At 41.9% G+C, this 26,480-nt stretch overlaps 2 protein-coding genes across 2 annotated transcripts in view; both read left to right on the top strand.

The window, feature by feature from the left end:
• LOC102979361 (protocadherin-1) overlaps positions 1-5,339 on the top strand; it is an 18,308-nt gene extending 12,969 nt beyond the window's left edge. The window contains exons 4-8 of the mRNA XM_055086912.1: positions 859-960; positions 1,086-1,144; positions 1,403-1,482; positions 1,795-1,952; positions 4,831-5,339. Coding sequence (XP_054942887.1) covers positions 859-960; positions 1,086-1,144; positions 1,403-1,482; positions 1,795-1,952; positions 4,831-4,900 — 469 coding nt within the window. The 3' untranslated portion in view covers positions 4,901-5,339. The remainder of the gene's footprint in view (positions 1-858; positions 961-1,085; positions 1,145-1,402; positions 1,483-1,794; positions 1,953-4,830) is intronic.
• Positions 5,340-7,333: 1,994 nt separating this feature from the next.
• The window catches only part of LOC102981261 (protein diaphanous homolog 1), a 42,392-nt gene continuing 23,245 nt past the window's right edge, over positions 7,334-26,480 (top strand). The window contains exon 1 of the mRNA XM_007102078.4: positions 7,334-7,560. Coding sequence (XP_007102140.3) covers positions 7,444-7,560 — 117 coding nt within the window. The 5' untranslated portion in view covers positions 7,334-7,443. The remainder of the gene's footprint in view (positions 7,561-26,480) is intronic.

The raw sequence follows: 26,480 nt of genomic DNA, 5'->3' as shown, positions 1-26,480 counted from the left end.
ATAGAAAGCTAAGACACAGGATAACAATGGAGAACCTACTTTAGATAGCACGATTTGGAAAGAATTTCCCAAAATTCTGAGCTGAGACCTGGAGGCTAAAAGGAGCGAGCCATAAAAGGAGCAGAGGGAGGTCTATCCCAAGCAGTGAGAAGGACCCATGCAGAGGCTCTGAGACAGGGCAGAACTGGTATAGTGGAGGAGATGAAATAAAACCAGCAAGGGTAGGGACAGGGAGAGCAGGCTGCAGGTGGTTTGAGGTGAGGTCTGAGAAGTTGGCAGTGGTGGGGTTGTGCAGAGCATTTAGACCCTGGTAAGGAGTCTAGATTATATTTCGGATGTGATGGGAAACTTTAGACAGGTTTTAAACAGGGAAGTGATAAGATCTGGCTCATATTTTAAAGTGACTGCTCTGAGTGCTGAATGGAGAAAGGTTTGGAGTGGCGGGGGCATACACAGGAGTGAAGTGGGAAGACCAGTTAGGAAGCTATTGGTGTTGTGTAGGCAGGATGCTAAGTTGGAGGAGGTGGTTGATGGAGAGGAGCAGATGATTTGAGTTATATTTTGGTGGCTAAACTGACAGCACTTGCTGGTGCCTTGGTGAGAACAGTTGATTAACAGGTCAGGTGCCAGGGTGGGTGCTGAGCAGGACAGAGGTAGGAGTGCACCCTATTTTAAAGTTTTTATTGAGACACAACATGTGGATAATAAAGTGCGCAAGTCTCAGGGATATAACTCAGTGATCTTCACTGCCTAGATCAAGATAGAAAACACTTTCTAGTTTCCTTGTGCACCTTTCCAGGCAGTATCTAGAAGCGTATACTTTGGCTTTTGGTAACTTCTGCCGCCCGTTCCTCTGGTTCCTTTTAACAGGGAGTGCGTTGAATATGTCAAGAGCTTCAATATCCCTCTGCTGGTGCTAGGTGGTGGTGGCTATACTGTCCGGAATGTTGCCCGCTGCTGGTGAGCATGGCCCCATTTTCCCTCCTCCCCCTTGTCCAGTGTGAGCTAGGGGCTCCCTGAGAGATGGCCAGGTGGGCCCTTTAGCCCACTTGCTCAGCCTGCCCCCCTCTGCTGGTTTGTTTCAGGACGTATGAGACATCGCTGCTAGTAGAAGAGGCCATTAGTGAGGAGCTTCCCTACAGTGGTAAGGACCACCCTGTGATGCCCCTAGAACAGGAAGGCCATTTTCACAAGACCCCAAAATGGCCTGGTTTGAAAGCAGGTGGAAAGTTTGACTTTCTCAGAGCTCTGCAGACTAAACCCCTGGACCCAGGTCAGGGAAAAGGTTGGGCAGCTATTATGTAGGGGTTTTAGATGGAAAGGAAAGAGAGCGGCAAGTCTTGGGACCTGCTTGCCTCTATCTGAGCCATAACGTCTCCTCCTAATCTCCTTTTCCCCCAAGAATACTTCGAGTACTTTGCCCCGGACTTCACGCTCCATCCAGATGTCAGCACCCGCATCGAGAATCAGAACTCACGCCAGGTCAGCAGCTCGGAGAAGCTGAGCACCAGGGCGGGGGAGCCCAGGAGAGGTCCAGGATGTGGGAAATCAGAGAAACCACGGAAGAAAAGAAAGTTCTCAGCCATCACTGTCACTGTTATCAGCTAGGAGGCAGCCCAGGTTAAAGTAGAAGCAGTCAGGGTTGGGAGGAGGGACAGTTAACAGCTGGGAGATTCAAACTAAGATGCAAGGTGGGATTGAAAGTAGGATAATAGGGGCAAAAGGCAGTTAGAAGCATAGATGCCCTGGGAATCACTGGGAGCTGCTCACTGTCTGTTCCTCATCCCCAACCAGTATCTGGACCAGATCCGCCAGACAATCTTTGAAAACCTGAAGATGCTGAACCATGCACCTAGCGTCCAGATTCACGATGTGCCGGCAGACCTCCTAACCTATGACAGGACTGATGAGGCTGACGCAGAGGAGAGGGGTCCCGAGGAGAACTACAGCAGGTCTGGGGCAGGGACTTGAGAGCAAGGGATTCCCGCAAGCTTTTTGGGGAGGTTAAGAGGGAAAAAGTACATGAGAGGGCATTAGCCTAATTGTCCTTGGCTTACCTCCTTTGGTATGTGGCAATCCCACAATTTTCTGCCCTGCTTCTAATGAGATAAGTAACATATGTTTGTTGTAAAAATTTTAAACAGCACCAAAATATGTTCAGTTTGCTTTTACACGATCCCAGACCCGTTTCACAAAGTAACCAATGTTAATAGTTTGATTTCTATCTTTTCAGATTTTTTTCTGTAGATTACAACTGTACTATTCAACATTCACATATAAACACAAGGGCACACATACACTCATTTTCAGAGTTGTGCAGTCTTTTTTTTTAAATACAAGTTGGATTATTCTATACATGTTCTACAATTTCCAACTTTTTTTTTAACATAACAGTGTATCTTTCCATGCCAATATATTAAAAAATCTGCTTCATTATTTTATTAGCTGTATAATATTCCATTGTGTGGACGTAGCATAATTTAACCAAGTGCCATTGACGGGCATTTACATTATTTCCCATTTTATCCATATTACAAAGAATATGGAAGTGAATCCCCGTACATATACATCTTGGCATGCTTGTTTGAGTGGGTGAGATTCCTGGAATTGTTGCTGCTAGGTCAAAGGCTGTGTGCACTAACATTTTTTTTATTTGTTGCCAGATTGCCTTCCATAAAGTCTGTAACAGTTTATATTCTTGCCAGCATTTTACTCACTCCTTCCAGATTCTAAGCTGGACAGGTCACTGCCCATGTACTGCTCTTGAAAGGCCCTTAGATTTCTTTCCTCTTTTAATTTTCTCAGTTGTATTGTGTATGTGTGTGTGTTTTTATGTCTTTACCTTTCTGAGATACATATTAAAATATTTACAGATGCACTGAATTAGGGGAAAAAAAAGACTAGAATAGACTTTTTAAAAAACCCCAAACCAGGCTTTTCTGAAAAATGAAGGGAAAAGACAGCAGAACCCAGAAGTGCAGAAACAGATGCACTTAATAGAGAACAGATTTCCTTATGTGACTGGGGGATAACCACTGCTGGACGCTTGTAGGACACCTGGTCCTGCTTCCACGCACTGTTAGACGTTTGAGCTGGCTCTGCTGCAGAGTCTGATGGGCTTCTCAGTCCCTTCCAGAATCTTCTCTCTTTCTTAGAGTTCAGGCTTCCAGATCTCTCCTCTGGGCCTGGGCTCTACTGCTTAGACCCTTGGGACCACTCCAACCCTTCTCCTCTGTGAGTAACCCCTTATTTTTTCTCTTGGTTGAGGAAGTATCTGAACATCTGGCCTCAGCGATCCTTTTTGACCCCTCATCTCCTTCTCAACTTCTCCAGGTCTCTGGGGCTTGACTTTTGGAAATTGATTTTCTTAAAAATCTGTTTTTAAGTTCTTCCTTTTGGCAAAGTTTGTTTTATTTTCATCTGTAGTTCCAGGCTGGTATCTGGACCTAGTCTCTGCATTATACAGCCTGCTTGCAACAGCTGACAGAAGCCTCAGTGCTCTTCCTGTCCTAAGCCCTACCATCAGACCACCCACTGAGCTCCTTTTCTTTGATGCCTATAGCTCCAGCTTGCATATCATTTGCAGAGTAGTAATAAGTTTTACCACTTTTTTGTGGGCTTGCTAAGCAGCAGACTGTTACTGAGTGCTTTATATTAAAACATACATGATACAATGTCATCCTGTCATCAGTCTCTTGCCATCAGACAACCCTAAGAGGCGCTATTCTTAAATTACCAGAAGAGGAATCTAAGGCTCAGAGAGGCTAAATAACTTTGTGAAAGTCCCACAGCTAGTTAAATATCAGGACTGAGATTCAAACTCGAGTCTCTGACTCCTCACCTTTAACCCTTTTGCACTTAGAGGTAACTGAGACATTGCTTTCCAGGCAGAGGGGGCCTTTCCTGACTTTGTTCCCCAGCTTCTCCTTGATGACTTTCTTCCTTCTTTCTCAGTTATCAGCCGTGGGCAGGATAATTCAGTTATACATGTTCTCCCAGAGAATAGTTTTCCAAAAAGAAAGAGCAGTATTGAGTACTTATTGGACCTTGTGTTGCTTTCACATCCCTTTGCTCACTACAGGTTTATAGTATGTCACTCCTCTGCTAAAAATGCTCCTTTCCATTGCACTTAGAAGAAAATCCAAATTTCTGACGGTGGCTTTAAAAGGCCCTGCATGCTTTAAAAGGCCCTTACCTATGTCCCTGGTCTCATCTCTAATGACCCTCCTCTGTGCACACTTCCCCTAGCCATCTTGACCTCCTTTTCTCACTGGAATACATCAGTCTCCGTCCACCTCATAACTTCTGTACTTGGTTTTCTTGCAGCTTGGAATGGTCTTCCTGATATCTTTGCCTGTCCAGCTTCTTCTCAGACTTCAGGTCTTACCATGTTAGAACAGCCTTTCCTGATAATCCTATCTGAAATTTTACCTGTTTCCTCCCATCATGCTCAGTCACATCCCTTTATTTCATTTTATTCATAGTGCTTTCCACCATCTGAAATTACCATATTTACGTTTTTACTTTGTTAGTTGTCAGTCTCATTTATTTGGTGAGTTTTTTGAGGATAGGCAGAAATTTTGTCTGATTGATTCTCTATTGCTAAGGCTTATGACAGTGTCTGGCACAGAGTAGTCTGTCAGTAAATGTTTATTGACTATATGAATGCATGAATGAATAGCAGTCAGTCTCTACCAGCAGAAGGAGAGGAGTGGTTCCCTGACAATAGGGGACTGAGAAATGGCTCCAGAGAGGGTGCCTGTGTGGGAGAAGATTGGAACTTGGAGAGTGGGAGCCTGACCTCTCTTTCTCTCTTTCCTTGCTTTGTAGGCCAGAGGCACCCAATGAATTCTATGATGGAGACCATGACAATGACAAGGAAAGCGACGTGGAGATTTAAGAGTGGCTGGGCTTGCTATGTCCCCAGATATTCCTTTTTACCTCTTGGTTGGGTGGGAGGGAAAAGGTGTGGCTCTTCCACCCCTGGTCAGGTTACTCTCAGGGCTTTTACCAACGCTGGGGAAGGGTTTGGAGACCACATCTTGTTCTGGAACCAACTATCCCCTCTCTTCTCCCTCCCAAGGTCTGAGAATGGTACCTATTAGGGATTGGATGGGGACAAGGATAGCCATCTCTAGGACATCTTGGGCGGTGAGCCCTAGAGGCCAGTCCCAGCCCTTCTGGCTCACTTATTCCTTCCCTACTTCCCCCTAACCCAGAGACTTTACGGGTGAGGGGGTAGTCAGGAGTAAGGTTGCCTTTGACTTCCTCCTGGGTTCTCCTAATGCAGGCCTTGTTTCCAGTGCAGGTGAATAGTAAGGGATTTTAGGGGGCTCTGGCTCCCTAACACCTTGACCCAGATGATGGGAAGTACAGTTTTGAGACGGGGGAGGATGTGAAAATGTCCTGTTCTAACTTTTGGCTTTATGTCCATTTTACCACCCTTTTTATTCAATAAACCAAGTTGGTATTTTTTGTACCTTTTGCCTTTCTGGGAATATTCTTAATTCTTGCTAGCTGCCTGTGTATGAAGAGAGAGGAAATGGGGTGATGATGTATGCAATAAAAATCGTAGTTAACATTCATTCAGCACTCACCTTATTAGGACCTGTATATATGTATTCTACAGGGATTCTCTTACTCATATATAGGGAGTTAAGAGAGCATTTTATTTAAGAGTTAGACAAACCTGAGCAGATTACTAGCTTAAGAGAGGGAGTGGAAGATGACTTCAGGTTTTTGAACCTGGGTGTTGGGATTGGTGATGCTAGTTGGTGAGGATACACTGAGATAAAACGGTGACTGACATAAGCAGTTGCTCCTTATCTACATTGTCTATGTGAAGAATGATGCTAGATATTGTAGTAGCCACAAACATGGACTCTTCCCTGGAGGCGTTTGTAGTCCAGTAGGGAGTAAGATAAATGCTATAGTAGATAGTAGATGTAGACAGTGGTACAAGAAAGAAGAGTAATACCTGGATCACTCCTTCCATCCTCTGATCCGGTCGTTTCTCAACACTAGCATAGAAAGTAAGTCGCTTTTGAACTGTTTTGGACAAATTGATTTCGAAGTGTGGGCTGGACAACTCTGTGCAACTGTCCATCAGGCAATTAGAAAGTGGAAGGTAAGAGATGAAGGTCAGATTTAGGAGCCAGCCAGCTTGGCAGAGTCTTTGTAATATAACAGATCCTAGACTGAGCGCTGGGCTCCCTAGTGAGTGAGTCACTGACTGCCCTCCAGGAACATGCAGTTGAAATCTTTTGCCAGTTGTGGGAAAGATAATTAAGTCCAGACTTTGAGGGCTTACTGGGTACCACAGGCTTTTCACACAAGGGACAGATGTAGCTATTCTTGAGAATAGATGAAATTACTGAGGGAGGAATGAAGCTAGTAGAGCAAAGAACACACTTTTGGAGAATGCCTGCTCTTTTCACTCAGGTTTGGTTTATGTCAGTAGGGAATCCTGGTTAAACGTAGGGCTTGGCTGTCAGACCAACCTGGTTTTAAGTTTTTTGTCACTTCATTATGTGTCCTTGGGCAAGTCACTTCAATTGTCGATGTCCAAATTTCCTATCTTTAAAATGGTGAGACTAGTGGAATCTATCACATGGCATTGTGAGGATTCACTGAGAGAATAGGTGTAGAGTGTTTTTGCATAGAGTCTGGCATAGAACAAGTGTATGGTAAATGGTTAACTATTATTAAGCTTCAGGCACACTGTAGCAATAACTAGTTTTTCCAGATTAGAAACATGGAAAGTAGTAGACCTGGGATTTAGAACTAGGTAATCTAACTCCAGAGCTAGTCGACTTCAGTCTAGCGCTGGCCCTTGTACCAAGCTCTGTTCTTGGTACATAGCTTTCAATAAATGGTAGCTATCACTTTATTCTTTCATGTGCTCCATGGGTATTGCACACATAAAAACTATATTATCCTGGAAAGCCCGGCACTAAATTTTCTGCCAAGATAACAGTCTCTCTTATGCGATTTTTGGTTCAGATAATAATATCCTGGTCTGGAGTGTGAGAGGGTCCAGGCTTTACAGCCACGTGGGCACTGCGTGGGAGCAGGGAGGCCTGCGCCGCTCCAACCGCCAGGGGGCGCTGCCCGGGAGAGTTGCACCGCCCACTCACCATCACCCCCCCAACGTGGGTCCGAATGGTTAGGCCCGCCAGGCAGGTAGTGCGCTTCCGCGGCTTTCCTCCACCCCCCTCCCTTCGCCCGTTGGTAGGGGCTGCGTGTCCGGGCGGAAGTGGGGCAGGCGGGCGGGGGCGAGGCGTCGCGGTTGTATATTCATGAGGCGCGCGCAGCCCGGCATGCTAATGAGGCGGGGCGCGGCGGCTGGCTGAGGAGCTGCTGGGCGGCGGCGGCGGCGGCGGGCTTGGAGCTGCCGGGCGGGAGCGGCGTAGGCGCGGGGTCACTAGCAGCGCGAACCTGGACATGGAGCCGCCCGGCGGGGGCCCGGGGCCTGGCCGCGGGACCCGGGACAAGAAGAAGGGCCGGAGCCCGGACGAGCTGCCTTCGACGGGCGGCGACGGCGGCAAATCCAAGAAATTTGTGAGTGTCCCTCCCACCCTGTTCCCTCAGCCTGGCCCCGTAACCGCCCTCCGGACCCCGGAGACCCCCGCAGCCGGCCCCAGGGGTGCACGCCCGTCTCTAGGGAGCCGACCCCGCGTCTCCCTTCCTCGTTTTGCTCGGTCTTGGGCTCCGAAGCCCGACCTCCGACTGCTCCGGGACCTCCCGGAGCCCCGGAGTCCCACCCGGCTCTTGCCCCGGCAACCTCGGGGCTTCCTCATCCCCCAGCCCGCACTCTCTGCTCTTAGCCCCCGTAGCCGTGGCCGGTCTCGGCCCCATCTCTTCCCTCTCAGCCCCACTTCCTTTCTTCTTTCTCCGTTACCCGAACACGCCTTCTCTATCTCGATCCTGTGTGCTTTTCGGGGTCCATTTTCTCTTATTACCCTTCCCCCTGTTTTTGGTATCCTCCTGTTTGCTTCTCCAAAGGTCACTTCCTTCCCCAAGATTGATCTCTTTCACCTGCTAACTTTCCTCCCGCCCAGTCTCCTCTCTGGGCCCTCAGCCCAGTGTCACCTGATAATCCTTCCCCTCAGGAATGTTACCTGACTTGGGCCCTGCCTTCCCTCCTCCCTTGGACGTTTGTCCTTGCGACTGCAGGAATGGGTACCTGCCCAGTTACTCTGGTCATTGGGCATGACGGGAGTTGGCTTCCCAGTGTTTCCTTATGCAGAGAACCTGTCTCTTTGCCCTGTTGCTTATCACTTATCAAGGGGTTCGAACTTCTCTCATGAATATGCCCTTCTTAGGACGGCGATCACCCTCGCCCATGAGGAAGTTAGACTAAAAGGCCAAGAAGTTTGTGAGTACCTAAGGGAATTGCCTTTTGTACGTTTCCCATGATAACTATCTCTTCAGCTCTTCTGCCACATCCTGTGCCCCAAGGCTACTGACAACCCTTTTCCAACCTGTAGAAGAGTCTGACTTTCATCAGGTGCCAATTCCAATCTGAAAGAATATTGATATTCGTGTAACACTGTGGTATCTCATTACCTTTGCACACACTGCATCTTCTTTTTTACTCCTCTCTCCAGGGAGTTGTTTGCTTTTTTTTACTGTAGAAGCTTTGAAAGATAGGGGGCGCTGTCCAAGAGAGGGAGTTTTGGATCTTAATAACCATTTGCTAGTTGTAACTGTAATGTAGTCTTCTCTCCCAGGGAATTACTCTGCCACCCCAGTATCTCTTTCTACTAACCAAAAGGTTTCTAACCTTTTCCTCTTTCTTTCTCTTTTCTCTTATCCCCACCCCTTAGCATTCTGACCCAACTCCACAAGTCTGGGTAGAAAACTGAGAAAGTGGTGAAAAAGGAGGATAATGTTGCTTTGGGACCTAGAGGGTTGAAATGTGGAGAGTACTAAACAGAATGAAAATAGTGACTCATCTCTTCCTACCTATTTCTAGCAAGACAGGTGCTTCTGGATGTCCTTTCCTGTGACTGTAGGCTGTCAGTCACTGCCTGTGTTTTTATCTGGTGAACATCTTTTTTCCCCCAGAAATGTAGGTTTAATAGTAGTGACAGCTTTCCCTCTATGGTGACCAAAGCAACATTCCCCTATGTTTCTTTAGGATAAGCATGAACTTCTAGTTAGGGAGCTTTCCTTCTAAGCCTTAAGTTTTAAGGCCCATATTTCTTCTATTTCTGTATCATTTTGTTTTGCTTTTGTTTCCATGGTTACCCTTTGACCTTCCTCACCCAAATTCCAGCTGTTTTTGCTGATTTATAGTGATCTCTGTTGTGACTTGTAAATGTTTTTCAGGTTCTAAATGGAATTTTACAAGTGCTTTTGTTTTATCTAACACTTATGTGTTTCACAGATTTGTAAATTCTACTAAGTGTGTGGGGCTGAAAGGTGAGATACCTGAGGAAATTCAGCTTCTTTTCACCTGTTTTTTGGAATGTCCGTGGAGTCTTGTGTATGCTGAGTGGATTTGGCTCAGAGTTGTTGGTATTTGCTTTAGAGACGGTGCAGCTGAACCAAGTTCTCTTTTTCTTGCTGAGGTGTTGGTCTTAACTCTTAATCTGCTGAATTTTTAAAAAATATGTAGCACACACAGGTAGTGAGGAGAATTGCATTCCTGGCTAGGGAATTGGAAAGTTTCCAGGAAAGTAGAGCTGCTTAATCCCTTTATTGCCAACTATACCATACCTCAAGGCTTCAGGATATTCCTTCTAATTGCTCTTTATATAAGAACTCTGTGAAAATGAGAGCCTAGGAGGAGCATTGCAATCCACTTCTCTTTGTGTCTGTGTATGTATATGGGGGTGGGTAGAGTGGGCGAGATTGCTGGTTTGCTTTTGTTACCCATGGCATAGTTTTCTTGAACTACAGGCTAAAAGTGAACTCAAAGCTGTTTCTCCTACTCCACCTTTTCTACAGTGTGTGTCCTCGGGAGCTCCATTAAGAATGCATTTTACAAAACTGCACTGGTTTGGACCTAGTGTGCCTGAAGGTATTTGTTTGCATCTGAGGGGTTACTAATCCCTTTAGCTGCTACATACCTTTCCAAGCTGATGCAGGTTCTAATTACAGATCAACTGATGAGAACACAGAGCTCAGAAATTGCCTAAGATCTGCTCTTTACCCTTACAGGCATCTTGTGTGGAAAGGACACAAGGAGTCTAAGTTTAAACAGTGGTAGGGCTCATCTTTTTAAAACATGTGGTTGTTCGAGATGCTAATGTGTGTGGTGAAGCCAGGTTATCTGGTGTTCCATTCCCCTTGGTTCTTCTTGAGTCTGTCTTCTCCTGGACCATGAGCTTCTCCCTTGTCCAGCATTATACCAGTTCCTTTTGGAAGCCCTTAAGATGAAGGGAAATAAAAATGCTAAATGAACAGTGTTTTCTGCCTTTTCAGCAGTAATGAATGTGGGTGTCAGAGAGACTGATTTCTGAAATATGTTTAAGGGGAGTAAGTATAACCAGGATGTTAGGAAGCTGCAGAGTATTCCTGCATTTTACAGACTCCATGTCTTCTCATACAATTGAGAACTGATCCATTTTAAGAAAGACTATCCCATCTTGATTCAACTAGGAGCCTAACTTTGTAAAACATGAATTTTAGTGTGGGATTAGAAATAATAGAAGATATGTAATTTTTAAAATCTTGTTTAGTTTTGGATGCCTATGTAAAATTATTTGCTGTGTTGCAGTTTCATGCCCTTCTAAAAGCAAAGTGAGGGACTTCCCTGGTGGCGCAATGGTTACGAATCCGCCTGCCAATGCAGGGGACACGGGTTTGAGCCCTGGTCCGGTAAGATCCCACATGCCATGGAGCAACTAAGCTCGTGTGCCACAGCTACTGAGCCTGCGCTCTAGAGCCTATGAGCCACAACTACTGAGCCCGCGTGCCTAGAGCTTGTGAAGCCACCGCAATGAGAAGCCCTCGCGCTGCAATGAAGAGTAGCCCCCGCTTGCTGCAACTAGAGAAAGCCCGTGCGCAGCAACAAACAGCCAAAAATAAAAAATAAAAAAAATTATTTTAAAAATAAATAAATAAAAGCAAAGTGAGAGTGAAAGTATATTTAGTAGACCCCTGTTCATCCAAAATGAGAGCAAAGATGAAGGATGCCAGGCAGACTTTTAAACAAATATTAGGAAAGGTACAGATTATGAAAGAAGTGGAGTTGTTCATGCAGATACCTGCTTCTTTAATTTTGATCCAAAAGGTCGCTGAAAGCCAGGGAGTATGCAGAGAACTTTATACAAGTCATTTGTGTTTTTTGAAGTTGATAAACACAGGGATTACTTAGTTTGGAAAGAGGGAGGGGAGGCTTAGGAATGTTATTTAGAGTTTGAGATGACAGAATGATACCTTAAAAATTTGCCCTCTGCCTGCCTGGTCTTTAAAGACACAGTACAAGGATCCACTGGATAATGTTACATTTACTTGTCTCAAAGGAAATCCTTCCTCAGGAGGTGAAACTGAGGGAATGCCTCAGAATTAAAATCTCTGCCTTGAGAGAGTTGTTAAATGTTGGGATATTTTTATAAAAAGAGTTGAAATTTTTATGGCCTGTAAATTGTTTATTTAAAAAGCTAAGAAAATAGTAATAAGTGAGAAGTGATTTAACTTTGTTGATGGGCATATGGGTCAGAATAGACTAATTTTATTTCCTGTGTGATAAAATCAGCTTTTGTTATCCCCTGGGGTGTTCAGTGTATTTTATAAATGGATTGCCACGTTATTCTTGGAGAGTGTTATATTTTCAGTGAAATGTAATAGAGGCTTAAAAGAAGGTTATACCACATATGATTTAGAAGAACAGCTTAAAATCATGTTTATTAACAAGAAATATTAGGTATTATAGAGAAACAAAGAGTTTGTATATGCAGGTGGTGTTTTCTCTCATTTTATGTCTCAGCTGAAATCATGACTACAAAAAGCATCCCCATATTGAAACAGATCTTAAGTGTTTTTCTTTATTATGTTGAGCCTTCTATTCCCAATCACTTTTGTCTGAAAGCAGTAGGAAAAAATTCACCTCTTGCTAACCAGCAAAGCAGCATTGGGTGTTTGCCCCTAGTTTGGGTTAGATGAGACAATGCCAACCCTCTCCCTGTGCCTAGCTGTCTTATCATTCCCTCCCTCTTTGTTTTTACTACTGCCCTGCTGCTATAAGGACTGGTTCTAGTCCCTTGGATAGCCAGGCCTTTGGGGAATCAGGAGCAGTAAAAGATGCTTATACTAAAATTTCTTAAAACCTTGAAGATAAAATTGAAAAGTAAAGAATATTTTAATCACTATGAACACATCTTACCTTATTTTCTATGTCTTTTTTTTTTTAACAAACAGTTTTTCTAATCAAAGAACCTTTTTTAAGAAAGTAAGAGAATTACTGAAGGAAAAGGGAAATTGAGACCAGTATTTTAAGGAATTTTACCACTGATTACAGGATAACTCTGGGTGAATCATTGTTCTTTCAACTTTGAGATTCTTACTTCCATTCATTAGTAAAGCTTGCTGTGAGTGGTAGTCTTAAAATTTTAGAGTTGGAAGGGACTTTAAATGTCATCAAGCCCAAACACCCACTCAGTGCAGCAATCCCTTCTTACAGGTGTAGGTTGGAAATTGGATAAATAAATGGAGGAGGCAAAAGCATAAAATTTTGGATTCTACATTTCCTTTAGTAAATTTGAGGATCTTGGAGGAAAGGGATTATATAAAAGGAACAGATATGCTAGAAGCTATGAGACTGAAAGGGAAAAGATTGAAGAAATTGACTCTGTTGCTTGGCTCTGTGACAATTAGGGAGTGTCAATTTGTCCTTTAAATATTTGCTTAAATTTCTTCCCTCCAAGAAGGGGGATGAAACAGATAAGGGGATACAAAAGAGAAAAATCATAAAGAACTCAATTAAGAGAAACACAGCATTCCTATGTGGAAGCATTGTTATATGGAAGATGGGAAATTCCATCCTTGATTGTGGTTATAAGTGGTCTTTAGGCTATAGCTACTTTGTCATTCTGTTAGGTAGCAGATACGTAACGTTTATGGTGTCCTAGATTATTTTTCTGGGTTTCTGATTCTGTGACTTATTCCCTGTTTTAGGAATAGTACTGTTTGAAAGCAATAGGATTTGCATTTTCTTTGAAGACTTATCATACTTCAAGGATCCAACAGAGGTTGCTTTATAAACCATCTTTGATTCTAATGGTCACAGAAAACCAAGGTAGTGGGCTTATATCTCAGATATAGCTGCCTTTTTTTTTTTTTTTTTTTAATGTTAGAACTTGAGGATCAAGTAAAAAGATAACCCACACTTGCGCTTTTTTTTTTTCCCCCTAGAGTAGCTCATACTTTATTCAGGAGTCTTCACCTGTTTGTTTTGCCACAGATCCTTTGGACATCTTTTTTCTTTAAACAGCTTTATTGGTGTATAATTAACATACACTAAACTGCAAATATTTAGTGCACAATTTGTGAACCTATTGCCACAGGCAAGATAAGGAATATATCCATCACCCTCAACAGTTTTTTCCTGCCCCATTGTATTCTCTCCTTCTCATTCCTCCTTGTGCCCCAATCCCCAGGTAACTAACCACTGATTTGCTCTCTATGACTATAGATTAGTTTGTATTTTCTAGAAGTTTATATAAATGGACTTATACACAATATGAACCCTTTCTTTTGGCTTCTTTCAGCATAATGTATGTTAGCTATATTAATAGATCATTCTTTTTTTTTTTTTTTTTTTTTTGCTGTACGCGGGCCTCCCCCTGCTGTGGCCTCTCCCGTTGCAGAGCACAGGCTCCGGACGCGCAGGGTCAGCGGCCATGGCTCACGGGCCCAGCTGCTCCGCGGCACGTGGGATCCTCCCAGACCGGGGCGCGAACTCGGTTCCCCTGCATCGGCAGGCGGACGCGCAACCACTGCGCCACCAGGGAAGCCCCCGATCATTCTTTTTTATTGCTGAGTAATATTACATTGTATGGGCTTACCATAATTTATTTACTTGTTGATGGGCATTTGGATTGTTTCCAGTTTTGGTTCTTTTTTGTTTTGCTGTGAACATTCACGTATAAGTTTTTGTCTGGACATATGCCTTTATCTCTCTTTTGTAAATACCTAGGAGTGGAATGACTAGGCTATATGGTAGGGCTATGTTTAACTTTTAAAGAAGTTGCCAAACTGCTTCCAAAGTGGTTATACCATTTTACATTCTCACAAGCAATATATGGGTTCTGGTTCCTTGTCAGCTCTTGGTATGATCAGTCTTAAATTTTAGCCATTCTAGTGGGTGTGTAGTGAGTGGACAAAGAATGTCGCTTGCCATTTCAGTAAACAAAGGATGTTGTGGCCATAAAGTCATCAGCCACTGCAGGAGTCCCTGATGGTGCACCCTGAGGGGAATTCAGGGAGGAGAAAAACAGGTTGCCAGCCACCAGGCCATCAGTCACTGTAGCTGTCCAGACTATGCACCCTGAGGGGAATTCAGGATGGAGAAAAGCAGGATACTGGCCTTAGGTAGTTAAGATGCATATCAAAGGAATGATTTCAGTAAGCCCAGACTCTTACATCTTCCCATATACAGAAAAGCACTAAAAATCATTAACTTGAGATGTCTTGTTTTTTTGTGATTAGCAGTAATCTTTTGATGTTCAACTTCATGGTTTTTTTTTTTCCAGCAAGAATTCCTGTATATCCCGGCTCCTCTCTTAAATCTTTGGAGTAGTCCCTCAGAGCTATCTGAGAGGCTGCCATCCCGTGCTTTAGTCCTCAGTAAGGCCTCTGAATAAAACATAATTTTCAACTTTTAGGTTGTGCATTTTTTTTTCAGTCTACAAACGGTATCTCAGTGTGGCTTTAATTTGCATTTCCTTAATGATGTTGAGCATTTTTTCATGTGTTTATTTGCTGTATATCTTCCTTGAAGTGTCTGTTCAAAAATTTTGCCCACTTAAAATTTTTTTATTACAGTCTAAATACAAGTCCTTTGTTGGATATATGTTTTACAGATGTTTTCTTCCTCCTGTGACTTGCCTTTTCATTTTCTTAACAGTATATTTTGAAGAACAAACATGTTTAATTTTGATGAAGTCCATCCAATTAATTGTTTTTGCTTTTTGTATCATATTTCAAAAATCTTTGCTAAAATCACAGTCACTAAGATTTTTCTCCTAAAAGTTTTATAGATTTAGCTCTTGAATTCTCCTTTTATCACTGTGGAAATGTCAGTTATATTCCACATGTTCTCTTTGGGGTGTAAATTTTCACCCGTAGACAAGACAGATCATTTCTGATACTCTTGGGATTGGGGACCTTTGAGATTCTATTTATAGTGAAAGCATTTTCATCTCTTATGTGGTGTTAGAAACCTTTTGTTTTCCTGTACTCAGTGTGCTACAGGTTGTATAATGCCAGTCTTCCTATCTATAGATATTAATGAATGCTCAGCATCTTTATAGATAGGAAGATTACTTCATTGCAGACTGGAAGGACAGGGAGTAATAATAACAATAACAGTAACAGTAATAATAGCACTTGTTTGTTGCATACTTGCTATAGCCCTAGTGCTGCACTGAATGGCTCTAGGTATAAAATAGGTACTATTGTTATTCCTGCTTTCTAGGTAATTAAACTGAAACTCAGTGAGATCAGCAACATGCTTGAGGTCGTAGAACTGGAATTCAAACCTAGGTCTGGCTGATTTAAACACACCCACACACAGCCATCTTCTTATTCACTGCATTGTATTGACAGTTTACAAATGTCCAGTTTTTGCACTTGTTGTATCAAAGGGTATTCACTGTTAGGAATTTCATAGAAAATTTTGATGGTATATCTTTAGAGCCCTTTGACTACTGCCGTCTACTAAAACTGGACTCTTTTTCAGTTCAGTTAGTGGGAAAAGAAGTGTTGGGTCTAGATGAACAAAGTGCAGTGGCTAAATGCCTAACTGCGTTTTGCATTTAATAATTTAGACTTTGAGACCATTGCAGGAATCTTAATTAAACCTTTCTTAGGCATGTAAAAGTAGCTGTTATAGTGCATGCAAAATCTCCCTTTCCCCTGGCTCATACGTTATTAAGAAGTTGTCTAAATTATTATTATTTTTTAATGTAACCTTATCTCCTTTGTAAATAGAACAGCTCTAACAGCATCACCTGGCAGGAATTTTAGTTGTTTAAATTGCTGCGAGCAGCAGGTAGTGGTGACGTATAGGAAGGAGGAAGCTGTTGCTAGACCAGCTCCATAGTTATCATTTTTATATTTTAGAATTGGCCCTGAAACAAATAAGGATTGCAAATGGTTACTAACTCTAGGGTCTCTCCTGAGTCTGGGGACTGCTGAAGTTTATTCTTTAGACCTGGCAGTTATTTGCCTGTGGTTAATAATTAAGACATTGCCACAGAGGTCCAGGTACTTGGAACTAGGATTTTCTGTATGATTGGTGGCAAAGAGTAGAGAATAGAGTTTCTCTTGTTTGTGTGAATCTACCCTAGATCCAAAAGGCTGAAGATCAAGAACCATGTGGTTGACCTATCAGGTTCAGTCCATGCTTTTTAAGAGATTGTAATCTCAGCCGTGTCTGTAGAAGAATAGGTAGGAAAAGCTTAAAGGCCATTAGCATAGACTTCAAAAGCTGTAGAAATTCAGAGAATTTAAGGAATTAAGTGGAAAGATTACTGAGCGGAGAGTCAGAAGACCTGTTTCAGAATCATAGAATGCTGGAGGTGAAAAGGATGCTAAAAGGTATTTAATTCAAATCCTTTATTTTATAGATGAAGGAATGTGGGCCTAGAGAAGTGATCTGTCCAAGTTTACAACTAGACCTAGGACTAGAACCCCCATCTCTCACTCCTACTGAAATATTCTTTCCATATATTGCTACTTAGTTTGACTTTGCTACTAATTAACTGTGTGAACTCTGGGCAAGTCGCTCTTCTTTTCTTGGTCTTTCCTTGTAAAATGAGACAGCGTGAGTGATTTCAAAGGTCTATACTGAAGTCCCAAATTATACATAAATGATCTAGAATACAATTGTGGGCAATGCTAGTTAGCTTCATAGAAGATGAAGGCCCTGGAACATGAAGGAACATGATAGGCCCTGGAAGTAAATCCAGGGATTGGTAGAGGAGAGGGGTAAGGGGTTTTGTGGGGTAGGGAGCAATGTGAACAGAGGCTCAGAGGTTTGAATGTATGGCTGTAGTAAAAAGAAATGGCCTGGTTATAGCAGTCAAGAGGATCAGTGGGAGATGAATCATTTAAGAAAGCCACTTCATGGAGATTATTTTATCCCTGGGGAGGGCTTTTAGGTTCTCTTTCTGTAGAAACCCACGAAAAGCAGAATGGAAAAATTTGCATTTTGTAACATGTCATGATGCATGTTGATGCAGTTTTTGGCCTTGTGAATATGTGGTGGTGAAGAACATGAATAGATTAGTGTTAAGGTTCCAGCAAATCACTTCTGCTATCTAGATGGAGTTTAGGTAGTTAAGTTTGTTTGATTTCCGTTCCTTATCCATTGTAATAATCCATCTTCTCAGACTTTCAGTGATCATTCTAGATTTTAAAAGATGTGACTGTCTTCATCTGGATCTCAGCACTGTTTAGTCTAATTGTGGGCTCAGAGACTTTCCCGGCGGTCCAGTGGTTAAGACTTCACACTTCCAATGCAAGGGGCTCAGGTTCAGTCCCTGGTCGGGAAACTAGGATCCCACATGCCATGCGGTGTGGCCAAAGAAAAAAAAAATTGTGGGCTCAGGTGGGAAATTGTGGGAATAATCTGAGCCTATCTCTGGGACCTGTCATTTTCTTCTAAACATACTTTAGCACAGTGCAGTATTGGTTTTGATTGCATGCTTATTTGAAGTGTTCTTTAGTCTTCCATGAATGCACTATATATATAGTGTGTGTGTGTGTATATATATATGTATATGTATATATAAAGAGACAAAGAAAGAGACAGAATGATATCAAGATCTCTTGAGGAGGGTGGGTCTTATCTCCCATCTAGCTTGTAAGGTATCTAAGAGTGGTGATGTTTAACTCACATTAGCAATAACCTGTTATGTATTTTAGTTTTACTATGAGTCTTGTGACTCTTGGGATTACTTTCAAGGCTTTCTATTTCTGTGGTCTAATGTAGGAGATTGACAGTTTTGAAAACATTAGTCCTCTCACCAAGGTAACTGTGAGGCAAAGAGAACCACTGACATGACTATACCAGACCAGAAGAACTCTGTTGAGAAAAGATTTTTATTTTTCTCTAGAGATAGTGTCTTAGGTTTTGTCTTGTATCAATATTTAATGAAGGAACATGTCTATCGGATTTAAAATCTGCATTATTTTACATAACACAGGGCTGCCAACTTTTATCATTATAAATGAGAGCAGTATTTGACCCACTGCTCTAGGGATTGGTAACATACATTTAAAGTGAATAATTGCTAAGTTCCTATATTATTTGAATCAGTACCACAGTCTTTCATGGCTACAGAAAGGTTTACACAGAATATTAAATAAAGGAGACCAAGATGAGTCTTCAGGTCCTCAGGATATGTCTGGATCTCCACAAAAAATGCTGCTGGCGGTAGGATTGCCTTAGTTTTTTCTCAAAGTCACATATTTCTGTCCATAGCTATGGAGTTCTTTGATTCCTTCATTTGGCCGTAGAAGCAAAGTAGTTTTAAGGACTCTTCTAAAATTATTTCATCATGCTTTCATGGGCCCTAAAGAAACATTTTTAGTTTTGTTAGTTTTTGTGAAAGATGTGTGTCAGGCTCCCCAGGCATAGAGGTTTCTAGTGATTTCTTGATTCTGGTATTTTAAAAAGATGGGAGTTGGCCTTAGTTGGCAGCTCTTTGCATCTGCCAGGGCTTGTTCGTTACTTACTTCTAGGCCCATGGCTGACGTCTGTTTCCTGTGATTGAAACCACAAGAAGAAGTGGTGAGAAGTCTCTGTAGGATATGTCCTATCAAGCAAGCAGCAGGCATTGGGCTGCCCTCACAAAGAGCAGTAGTAACTAAGCACTGTCTTTAAGGGTCCCTGAAGAGACCCTAGAAATGATCTGACTCAGCCTCCTCATCTTAACATGAGAAGGCCACTGAGGCCTAGAGGTATTAAGTTGCTCAAGGTCATGTAATTAGGTAAGCTAGCTTTTAGACTCCCCTAACTGTTCATTATTCTTTCTCACATTGCATTGTCATCCCTAAATTTTGTAACTGTGCCCTGCCAGAGTGTTGCCTTAAGCAAAGTACTACTGGAAAAGAGTAAATGCTGGTGGGCATTTTGAATATGAAAATTGGATGATATTTTGCTTTTCGGTGCTGTGCTAATTTTTATACTCTTTTAAAATAATTTTTTATACTCTTTTTGAAAAGACATATACATACATTTTCAAAATAGCAAAATCTAAGAACCCCCAATTTTTATTTTTTATTTTTATTTCACTTAGTATTTGAATATTCGTTATCTCTATGCACAGATATTTTTACAACATTGCAATTACAGTTGCTACACATTTTCTGCTTTTAAAACAATGTGTCATAAACATTTTTCAGCTTTCTGATCTTTGAAAATTGGTACTTTTGTTTGAAATGGAAATTTTGTTTTATTTTGCTTTGGCTGCACTGCACAGCTTGTGGGATCTTAGTTCCCTGACCAGGGATCGAACCCCAGTCTCAGTGAAAGCATGGAATCCTAACCACTGGACTACCAGGTAATTCCCTGGAAATGTACTTGTATTATAAAAGTGATACACATTTTTCTAAGAAAATGTAGATGTGTATAAAAATAGAGTAAAACAATATCCTAACTCGTTTTCCAGAAATTCTAGTTACTTTTCAGTAGTTAGAACCAAAGAGAAAAATACGTGGTACATGGAAGTCTCTTTGGAGCCTAAGTACTTTGGCATGAAATTCTGTAATGTGTTTGCATTAGAACATAGTTCCACACAAGTACGGTTGCTAGAAGTATCGGAAGTTTCTTGTTTTAACTCTTGCTTATATTTCTGGTTATAGAGGAGTAATGAGATTTCACCTCATGCTGTCTTCCCCCTCCCTTCCCCAAATTTTCTCAAAATAAAATATTAATTCTAGATTTGTAAAAGGCCAGTAAATGTTTACCGTGGTTTCATAAAATCAAGACTGGCTTTTTTTTTTTTTTTTTGCGGTATGCGGGCCTCTCACTGGTGTGGCCTCTCCCGTTGCGGAGCACAGTCTCCGGACGCGCAGGCTCAGCGGCTATGGCTCACAACCCCAGCCGCTCCGCGGCATGTGGGATCTTCCCGGACCAGGGCACGAACCAGTGTCCCCTGTATCGGCAGGCGGACTCTCAACCACTGCGCCACCAGGGAAGCCCAAGTCTGGCTTTTTGAGTAGTAGTATAATTTTTGGATCAGTTAAGCTATTACCAGTAGGTCATGATTACTTCTTGTATTCAGGAATGATGTGAGGGTAGAAGAAGTGTAACCATCATTTAGAAATGAAGGGTTTGAGAATGGGATTTAAAACAAGGTGGCCTCATGCTTGGTGCCTGTATGTAGAAGCAATATCAGCTGCAGGAACTTCCTGTCTGTCAGGCCTTTGGGTGTGTCATTCATGTGCTCACCCTTGAGAAAGAGTAGATGTCCTGCTACTCACATCACAACATGGGAGGAGAAGACAGTTGCTACGGAGATTGGGAAACAGCATTCCTGAGTCATTGACTCTTTCCAAATGAATGAACAACACCCCTTTTTTCTTAGCTTCTCTAAGCTAAGGCAGTGAAGAGAGAGGCCTGATAAGAAAGTAAAGAACAAGTACCAGTATTTGGAGCTTGAGAAGTATGTCAAAACTTTGGAAAAGTAGGTTAACGTTATTTATTGTTTTCTATATATGTATTTGAAAGTTTTATTAGAACCTTTGGATGTTTGAAAGGGAGGAAGCTTTGCTTACTCTGCCCTCTCACCAGATGACAGAATGTGTGTGCACCTCCTTCCTGACAGCAAAGGAGAGGGGCGTGTCTGCCACACCATGAGGTACTTGATAGGAAACTAGGACTTCTAGAATCTGAGCACTTTCTCTAGTGGCAGCTTGTTTTCCCGGTCATTGAGTGCTTTGTAGTGCAGGGGGCTGGCAGTTTGTTTGCATGGACATAGAGGAAGAATGCAATGTTCCCAGCCTGGTTTCCACCTGTTCTGCTGAGCTGGAATAGTGAAACCTGAGTGGACTGTCCTTATTCCTCTAGGCTATCAGCTATCTAGGATGCAGGCTCTGCCAGTCCCAGGCTTCAGGATGAGCTAAGCTGGAGGCAAAAAGTTGCCTTCTTTTCCCCAAGAGACTTGCCTTCTTGGACTATTAGAGAACTGTTCGAACGTACTGGACCTGTCTCTCAGAGGATTGAATTCTAATATTAAGATAGTTTTTTCCCCTCATTTTAATTATAGTCGGGAAATGTGGTTTATTGGAAAGCAGACTCTAAACAGTTTTAGACGGTCGTGAGGGAAATTGAGTTTGTTGCTTTGAATTTATAAGCAAATTGCTTCAAGTTTATAATTATTGAAACAGGGAATGGAGTACAGTTACCTAATAATGTTCTTTACATGGCCTTTAAAAAATATATATTTATTTATTTTTGGCTGCGTCGGGTCTTAGTTGCAGCACGCGGATCTTTCGTTGTGGCAGGCGGGCTTCTCTCTAGTTGTGGCGCACGGGCTCCAGAGCATGTGGGCTCTGTAGTTGCAGCACACGGGCTCTGTAGTTGTGGCGTATGGGCTTAGTTGCCTCACGGCATGTGGGATCTTAGTTCCCCAACCAGGGATCGAACCTACGCCCCCTGCTTTGGAAGGCAGATTCTTAACCACTGGACCACCAGGGAAGTCCCCTATATGGCATTTCTAACCTGTGCTTCACATGGGCCACTGCCTGGAATCTTTCTGGACTCCCTGGGTTGTATCAGGATAGAGATACTGATTCTGGAAGGCAGGAGTAGATTGAAAGACATCTTTTAATTAGGAATAAAAGCTCTTGGACTCTCCTCTACTGTGTTTCCTTTGTTGTCTCTTGTATGAGTTGTCACAAATTTAACTCTCCAATACTGAGCTTAGCTGTGGGGCTGCTGAGGCAGTGTGGAACTAAGTGGATGAGCTGCTAGAGTCTTACTTGCTCCTTTAGCACTTTTTCCTTAGCAGTCATGGAGAACATGAGTTTGCCATCTCATTTCTGGGGGTTGCTAGATAATCTTCAGTTTTCTTTCCCTTAAGCGCATTTAACTTTATAATGGTAAATTAGCTTTAGAGTTCATATTTTTCAATTTTGTGCTCTTGTTTTAGACTTCCTTTCCTCTGATATACCTTTTTTCTTTGATTTTCTTTTTTGAAGTGGGTGCTCCAGTTCTACACAACTCCTGTTGAGGCTGTTGGCACTAATAAGTAGTGATGTCAGAATCTAGTTTGTTTCTCTGTAAATGGTATATGAGGTATTGACTCATTCCATGCCATCCTTGGGCCATTATTTTAAAATGGAAGGGAAAGTTTCCTACATTTGAAGGTATCCATTATTTCCTTCTCTCTAGTTCTAATTGACTTCTCTATAAGGAGTGGGAATTGAAGGGAGTTTCATTGGTTCCATCATCATATATTATTTACCTTTTACAAAACACTTTGCAAAACAAAGTGCTTTACATCTATTTTATTATTTATTCTTCACATAAGCCCTGTGAGACAACATAGTCCTAAAGATAGGAAGGCTGAAACTGTGGTGGATAAAAAGAAGAGCTTGGGACTTCTCTGGTGGTCCAGTGGTTAAGAATCCTCCTGCCAATGCAGGGGACACGGGTTCGATCCCTGGTCCGGCAAGATCCCACATGCCACAGGGCAACTTAGCCAGTGCTCCACAACTACTGAGCCCACGCTCTAGAGCCCACAAGCCGCAACTACTGAGCCCACACGCCTAGAGCCCATGCTCCGCAACAAGAGAAGCCACCTCAGTGAGAAGCCTGCGCATCGCAACAAAGAGTAGCCCCCACGCGCAGCAACGAAGACCCAGCACAACCCCCCCCAAAAAAGCTTACCCTGCCTTTACTGTCCTTTAGTGGAAATGTAGCAAATCTTGTGGCAAAGCTGGAACAGGGCTTGTTGGTAACTGAATTCACATCCATGTTATGACCCTCTGTTGCCTCACTATCCTAAGAAACTGAATGTCAGTCCTGTGCTAGAATAAAAAAATTGAATCAGAGCCAGACCCTGCTCTTTGTTCTTTTTGATTCTGAATGACAGATACCTTACCTGTTCCTTCCTGGTTAGGTATATTAGGACTTGAAAGGAAACTGTTGTTGGCTGCAGTGAGACTTATTTCCCATTTTACCCATAGGTAGCCTATGTCTTTACTGAAGGCTTATTGCTTTTCACAGGTGGTGGAAGACTCCCTAGGTGACATTTGTCCCACAATTGGATATTTTCCCCAAGGACAGCTAACAAATATGTCATGTGGGCTGAAGCACCACTCAGGGTCCCCTGGCCTCATTCATAGGGAAAGACATTATTCTTGAAGGTTTGATCTGAGCTGTCTATAACAATTGTACTGTACTGTCATATACCTTAACTTGAAACTTTTCTTTAGCTTGTTCAATTTGCATAAAGTAATGAATAAATGAATATACTGTGCTTAGGATGATGTTCTTAAAACTAGAGTGATGATAATTTTTAAAATATTTATTAAATATTGGACATGTCAAATGAACAAAGCATGGGTTCTTGCCCCCAAACAACTTACAATCTGGTCCACAGAAACAGCTACAATAACGGTCTGAAGAAGGATCTGATATAAAATATTTAGAGCCTGGCTTGGCTGAGTCCTTTAGATCTTTTTGTGAAATGATTGGCTATGGCTAAGTATACAATTTATAGATGAGGAATAACTTTTTCCTTATGCCATGTTGTAGGAGTGCCGTGTCAACTAGTACACGTGTATATTTTACGAGAAGTTTTTCTGTAGTAATAAGAGCACAATTGCTTTTATGGAATGCTCTCTCACTCCATTTTATGATCTTAGTGGTCCCAAGAAGTGTGTGTCTGGTTTTGTTTTGTTTTTTAATAAATAGGGGAACTGAAGCATGAAGAATTAGCGTGATTTGCTCAGAATCATACTTGTAGTTGTTTAGCATGCCATAAATAAAAATTAGGACTCATGATCTTTTTCCTTTAGCTAAAGTTCTAGATAAATTTTGTCAGTTTGCTTAATGTATTAGTTACCTACTTTTACATGACAAACTCAATAGCTTAAAATAAAACCCACTTATTAGCTCACAGTTCCGTTGGTCAGAAGTACAGCAAGGATAGTTTGGCTGGGTTCTCAGAGTATCACAGGGCTGAAATCAAGGTGTCAGCTGGGCCTTTTCTCATCTATAGGTGCTGGAGGAAAACCGTCCAAGCGCATTCAAGTTGGAAGAATTCAGCCTCTTGCAGTTGTAGCACTGAGATCCCTGTTTGCTGGCTCTCAGCTCCTAGATGTTGCCTGCAATCCCTACCATTTGGCTTCTTTTATGCTCAAGCCAGAAATGGTATGTTGGATCCTTGTGTTTCTGACCTCTTACCCTAGATGTAAAGGGCATGTGTGATTGGGTCAGACTCACATAGATCATTTCCCCTTCTTAAAAGTCAGTTGTGCTAAATAATATAACCTAATCACAAGAGTGATATCCTATAATATTTACAGTCCTGGTGATTATACAGCGTATGTACGTCAGGCTGGGAATCTTGGGGGGCGTCCTGGATTCTACCTATGACACTAAATATTTCGCTCACGCTGAATTAGCCCATGAGCAAGTGTGGATGTCAGAAGAGGGAGAGGTGGGAATTGAGTATATTGAGGCAGTGAATTGCATTGTGATTATAGGTGTTATGAGAAAAACCTGGGCCTCCTAGAATCATCACAGAGCAGGGGCCAAGTGGCATTCACCTGTGGTGTTCTCCCTTAGCCAAGAACTCAGATATAGTTGTCCCCTATAAGTTAGCCTGAACAAAATCTTTAGAAAGTACCGAAATACGGGCTTGCTCTTATAGGTTTATATTACCCTTATGCTAGCCACGTGGTTCATGAGGTAAAAGTCCATGATTAACTGTTCCTGTGAAGCACATTGGTAGGAATTAGAAACACTTTTTGCTATGTAAAGTACTCTGTGATCAGAGTAATGGTTAATCATATTCTCTTATTAGATCTCTCCTAACCTCTCTTCTGCTAAGGACACTACCTAATTACCTTTTGTTAGGCTACATGAGTATCCTGTTCCAAGAGACTGTCCTTAATTGTCTGAGAATTCTATGCCCTTTTTGTGACTAGATGGAAAAGTTAAAGATTCAGGGAATTGGGTAGAAGTGAATCAGTGCCTTGGATGAATTTTCTTATATCCTTGAATTTATAATAAGACCAATTCTGTTACTAGGCAAACAGAGGGAACCTCTGTCCAAAAAGACTGCCAAGTCTAGTCCGATCGGCCCACTTTTAAAAAGCTGAAGTGCTAATAGATGCAGCCACCACCACATCAACAAATCCAGCTATGGAAAAGGAGTTTTAGATTTCATTTGCATTTATTATAATAATTGATCAGAGTATGTTTCTGACTCATTCGGTCATAAATTTATTTTAATTAGCTTGGCCTCATAGGGCATACCTTGGGATCTTGACTTTAAATTTTGGTTTCTTAGAGAAACCAAACTGTAAAGTCTCTAGGAAGTTTCTTATTTCCTGTAGATGATAACCAAAAGATTTATCTTACCACGTATTACATTAGGATGTGGTGACTGAATCAGAGCTTTGAATTACACTCTGGAAGGAGAGCGAAGGGACAGCTTTTCATTTTTATGTTGATTGATGGTCTTAATGCAGAGCAGTGCCCCGTCAAGTATATTTATTCTGATGCTATTACTTTTGATGCAGTGTACCTTTGAGCAATTTGTGTTAATTTAAGTAAGATTTGATAATACTGAGAATCTTTTAGAGGAAATGAATCTTATTTTAATAAATGCAGTTTTGTTAAGCTCTTTTCCTGTACCAGCTAATGACCTTCAGAAATTTATTTACCCATCTAATTCTATTGAATAAAAAATTCCTATAGAATAAATGTTTTTCTGCCCCTTTAAAAAATATTTTGTGCGTCTATCTATAATTGTTTGCATATAACTGAAAGATTATTATAAAAATTGAGTAACAAGCAAAAATCTAGACTATGTTTAAATGATGATATTGCCACACTGAGGAGGAGGCTCCCAAGTGCTGGAGTCATAGTCTGACTTTAGATTCTGTGTGTGTTTACAAGGGCTGCTTCTGAGGGTATCCATGGGTTAAGCCATGAGGAATGTAGGGGATCACCACAAAGATCCTGGAATCTTTGTCCTAGGGATTTCTTTTACCTCTTTCATTTGTTAGATCTCCTGTTTCCTGTATTTCAGGTCTTTCACTTTCTTGGTTTGCTCCCTCATTTT

Source organism: Physeter macrocephalus, chromosome 8, assembly GCF_002837175.3.
Source record: "Physeter macrocephalus isolate SW-GA chromosome 8, ASM283717v5, whole genome shotgun sequence".
Taxonomy (NCBI): domain Eukaryota; kingdom Metazoa; phylum Chordata; class Mammalia; order Artiodactyla; family Physeteridae; genus Physeter; species Physeter macrocephalus.
The sequence above is the reverse complement of the archived record's forward strand: the minus strand, read 5'-3'. Positions and strand labels throughout refer to the sequence as shown.